This window comes from Sminthopsis crassicaudata, chromosome 1, assembly GCF_048593235.1.
Source record: "Sminthopsis crassicaudata isolate SCR6 chromosome 1, ASM4859323v1, whole genome shotgun sequence".
Classification (NCBI taxonomy): domain Eukaryota; kingdom Metazoa; phylum Chordata; class Mammalia; order Dasyuromorphia; family Dasyuridae; genus Sminthopsis; species Sminthopsis crassicaudata.
This window is the reverse complement of record NC_133617.1, coordinates 296,181,227-296,186,398: the sequence shown is the minus strand read 5'-3', so window position 1 is coordinate 296,186,398 and position 5,172 is coordinate 296,181,227. Positions and strand designations below refer to the sequence as shown.

At 36.0% G+C, this 5,172-nt stretch overlaps 1 protein-coding gene across 1 annotated transcript; it reads right to left on the bottom strand.

The window, feature by feature from the left end:
- Positions 1–238: 238 nt before the first annotated feature.
- On the bottom strand, positions 239–4,588 carry LOC141549430 (serine/threonine-protein kinase PRP4 homolog). Its single transcript, XM_074278972.1, is given in 2 exon segments — positions 239–2,420; positions 2,422–4,588. Coding segments are annotated over 2 exon segments (2,979 nt in total). The 5' UTR covers positions 4,555–4,588; the 3' UTR covers positions 239–1,574.
- Positions 4,589–5,172: the final 584 nt, after the last annotated feature.

Below are 5,172 nucleotides of genomic sequence, written 5' to 3'. Positions count from 1 at the left end.
AGCTTGTTCTTTTTTTTTTTTTTCCCTAAATTGGGACTGTTTAAACTATTTACTTTTTTCTCTGTTAATCTGGTCAAGTTATATTTTTGAAGGTATTCTTTCATTTCATTAAAGTTATAGAATTCATTGGCATAAAATTGGGCAAAGTAACTCCTAATTATTGTTCTAATTTCCTCTTCATTAGTGGCGATTTATCTTTTTTCATTTTTAAGACTAACAATTTGATTTTCCTCTTTCCTTTTTTTTTTTCCTTGTTCACAAAAGACTTTATTATCTAATGATGCATACTGAAAACATACAGAAATCTGCATGGTCCACTTTACATGCAGCAGAACAATCTTCACTTTACAATAAGTGAGTGTCAACTGTTTTATGTAATAGACAACACTTTAAAGTCACATATCTTAAAGAAAAGCTTCATTTACAAAAGAAATAAAAGGTAAAGAAGCAATTACCACTTTTAAAAAGCAGCTGCTTTGTTCAAGAGTGGAAGGTTTATGCCTGTATTGAAAGACAACATGATCACAAATAATGAAAACAATGAACAAATGAAACACTTTTACCATAAAGCAGTACACTTTCAAAATGACATACAAATAGTTAAAAATTTCATTATGTTGTCTATCTAACTTTTAAATGAGGACTTTCCGAATTAGACCCCAACATTTATAATTAGTAAATGAAAACTGTAAGTATTGGTACTATGTCATCGGGAACTGTATTTAACAAAATGTATACAAAGTCTATAGCAAGTTGATTTAAAAAATTAAAGTAGTAAGAAACAGTACACTGAAGGCGCTTTACCCATCAAGCGCGCACTCTCCAAATTTTAAATGTGATGAACAGAACAGAATTTGTAACTACGCCACAGTTGCAATGCCAAAAAATAAAACAAGATCAGTTATTGAACATGCAGGCAATTCTGCCACAAAGCTACTGTCCCTCATTTGCCAGTTGTTCCAGTAAAATAACATCTTAAAACACCAGTGATGTTGATGGTTTAGCTTACCTTCAGTGTACTGAAAGTTGTACACAACCTGCTTTAAAAGAGGAGACCATCCCTGCAGGCAGGCTCAAGAAGGAACAGACCCCTTTCGGCACTGACTACACCAAGGGCATGCTGCTGTGGCCTGCACACACACACCTAGGAAAACGTGAATATAAACAGCATTTATGCTGGCCTTTTTTTTTTTTTTTTTTTTTTTTTTTTTAAAAGACAAAAATGAAGCCAAGTCTGCTAAAAAACCAATCATCCACCCAGTATTACTGTTCATTTTATAACAGATTTTTTTTTCTTTTTGATGTAAATTGCAACCATTTACATTAGCACTGTACTTGTGTGCAGTCTCAGCAATTAAAACAGTTCTACAGTGAAAATTTTCACATAAGACACAAACAGATTTACTCTAACATTTCTAAAAGAAATATCAGCCTTGGTGTTAATTCAAATATATCATGCTTCCTCAATTTGCGGGGGAAATATTTATAAGTTTATATACATTAATAAACTGCTGTGAAATTTCTTCAGTCTTTGTATTTTAATTACTCAAACCCTTTGAGCTTCTTCATCTCATTTAAATTTTTTCCTGGATGAAGGCATGCTGTAGAGCCTGGTTGATGCTAATTCGTTTAGCTGGGTCCAACATTAAGATCTGGTCCAACAAGTCCTTTAGCTGGTGCACTTTTTTGCGTTGGTCTTCAGGAAGTCGCTGGCACCCAATCAAATCAGCCAAGAGGTCCTTGGTAGGATTAATGGTGCTCATGACAGTAACTTTCTCCCTTTCTGTTACTTTATCTACTTCTATATACATGAAGTTGAGATTTTGATCAAAGTGTTGATCTTTGAACACACCTTTTCTTATCATCTTATTTGGCATTTTTCCTTTAAGATCCATAGCAAGTTTCAACATATGATTATTGGTTTTACCAGGAAATAATATTTTTCCAGTATAAAGTTCATATAATGTGCAGCCTACAGACCACATATCTATACCATAGTCATAGCTTTTTCCTATAATAATTTCAGGAGCCCGATAAAATCTACTGACGAGATAGGGTGTAATGTCATTATCTGCAACATGTGAAGCTGATCCAAAATCACAAAGCTTTAGAATAGTTTTTGATTCATTAACCAGGATATTGTCTGGCTTGATATCAGCATGTAGGATGTTGCACCTTTTAAGAAGCTTTAATGCCAAGAATAACTGCTGACTATAGGATCTTACAGCCTTAATATGAAGACCAACGTCCTTTCCATACTTTTTCAAAACCTCCCGTAAATTCATACTTAGAGGCTCAAATACAAGGCAGAGATGTTGTTTATGGTAAAAATGTCGGAAGAGCCGTAGACAATGAAATTTGTCATCGGGATCAGCATCATTAAGTTTCTTCAAAAATTCCAGTTCTTTTAAACCTGTTTTTTTGCATAAGCTCATTGTTTCTGATGATTTTCACTGCCACTTCCTGGTTTGCTCTTGCCATATCTCTGGCTCTTACTACATTACTAAAGACACCTTGGCCAGTGTAGCCATACACATTGTAACGTTTATCTAGGACTTCACCTATATTAACACGATAATAGCCTTCTGCATCTGTCTAATTATCCCTGAGGTTGGGATTCTCTTTGAAATCTTTTCCAATGCCAGCAGCCCGAAGACGAGCGCTATCAAAATATGCAGCAAACATATCATCTGATTCAGTGAACATGTCAGGAGCCAACAGCTTCTTCTGAGTTGAACCATTATTTTGTTCAACTGTCATAAGATTGTGTTTGGCTTTTACCGAAGCCTCAAATGTATCAACATTTTCTCTTTCATATTCTTTAACATCAGCAGCAACCCATTCTAAAATATCATCAGGGGAGGGTGAACGTGTTCGAGTGCTACTCTGTGGGCTGCTTGGCTCAGATGGCATAGACATATTGCTATCCTCAGCAAGGTATTTGTACTTCTGAACAATTGCTTGCCTTTGGATTCTTCTCTGCTCTATTAGGGCTTCTTCATCTTCTTCTTCAACATCAAAGTCTTCTAGGTTATCATCAGATGATGACTCCTGTTCAACTTTCATTCCTTCAGAAAGGCTTCCTTTAAATTTATCTTCCTTTACTTTGCTTCTGCTTCTGCGTCTACGTAATCGAGACCGCCGTCGAAGCCGAGATCTACTCCGCCTACCTCTATCTCTCCTCCTTGGAGACCTGCTTCTCCTCCTTGGAGTTCTACTTCGCCTGAGTGGTGAACGAGATCTCCTACGGATAGGAGATCTACTTGACCTTCTTCTAGTTGGAGACCATCTGCTAATAGGACTGACATCTTTTGATCTTTCACGTCTGCTAAGAATATCATCTCTAGGACGTGTTCTTGGAGAAGAAAGCCTTCTCCTTTCTGGCTCTCTCCGTTTTCTTTCCACTGATCGACTCTTTGCTCTTCTACCAGGAGACAAAGTCCGAGATGGTGATTTACTTTGCTTAGATCGCTGATCATTAAGTAGGGGGGACCTACTTCTCCTTGATTTATCACGCTGTTTGGGAGATAAACTTTTTCCTTTAGGACTACGACCTGGTCTTCTACTTGGGGATCGATTTTCTTTCCCAGAAGAAGCATCTTTAGAAGGAGATTTAATTGGTTTCTTTTCTTTATCAGTCTCAGATCGTTTGGATTTCCTATCTTTGGATCGTGACCTTCTGTCTTTGGATTTGCTTCTTAGTTCTATTGGAGATTTGGATTTTTTTCCACGATCACGACTTTTGCTTTCATTTATAATTGGGGATTTCTTTCGATCCTTTGATTTACTTTTATCTTCTACTTTAATCTTATCCTCGGGAGGGGATTTGGCTTTTCCAATTTTTTCCTGAGATCGCCTTTTAAGTGCTGGGGATTTTGATTTTCTTGCTTGATCTTGAGATTTGCTTCTTTTAGATGGACTTTTGGACTTTTTTCTTTCTTTAGACTTACTTCTGGTTGTTTTTTCTTTAACTCCTTCAACACTTCCCTTGCTTTTCTTTTTATCAGATCTATGTCTAGTCCGTTCTTTTGATCTGCTTTTGCTTCTTTTCTTTGAACTATTTTTATTGTCAACAAGTTCAAGTTTCCCCTTAGTGTTTGACCTAGCAGTTGATCTATTCCCATTTCTTGCCTTCTCATGTATTTCTCCTTCTTCTTCAGAACCTGACTCATATCCCTGTAATATTAGCCCCATCCCAGACTGAACTTTTCCTTCCATCAACTCATTATCAAGTTCAGCTTTAATCAAAGCTCTCTGTTTCTCCAAGTCTTCCAGCAAAGCTAAGTCATCAATTTTAGTTCTTTTTGCTGGAGATGCACCTTCTTTGTCAGAGGCATCAATAACCTCTTTTCGTTTATGTTTCTTATGTTTATGCTTATGTTTATGTTTTTTGTTCTTGTCATCTTCTGAAGAATGTTTATGTTTCTTGTGTTTGTTTCTATGTTTGTGCTTCTTTTTTTTGTGTCGACTGTGCTTATTTTGAGATTGGTCCTCCTCTGATACTTCTCCATTTTCTTCATTTATGCTCTTTTCAGAATTATCTGCATCTTCCATCCTGGCCCGGAGACCTGGTGCAGAGGCGTCAACACCTGCCTCGTGAGGGCTGGCGAAGACATTTTTTTTGCTGCTTGTGTTTTGTATTTTTGTCTTTACGGCTCGTAGGCTTTGCCCTACGACTCCCTCTTTCCTTTTTTAAACAGATTTACTAAGGGTTTGTCTATTTTGTTGGATTTTTTTTTTTATAAAACCAACTTTGAATTTTATTAATTACTTCAATAGTTTTTTACTTTCAATTTTATTGATTTCTCTTTTTATTTTTAGAAGTTCAAGTTTAGTGTTTGACTGGGAGTTTTTATTTGTTCTTTTTCCTAGCATTTTTAGTTGTAAGTCTAATTCATTAACCTTCTCTTTCTCTATTTCATGCAAGTAGGCCTCTAGAGATATGGAATTTCCCCTTCTTATCTCTTTGGCTGCATCCCACACATTTTGGTATGATGTCTCATTATTGGCATTTTCTGGGGTGAAGTTATTAATTATGTGTATGATTTGCTGTTTCACCCATTCTTTAGCATGAGATCATTTAGTTTCCAATTATTTTTGGTCTATTTTTCCCTGGTTTTTATTGAATGTAATTTTCATTGCATCATGGTCTGAAAAGGATGCATTTAATAT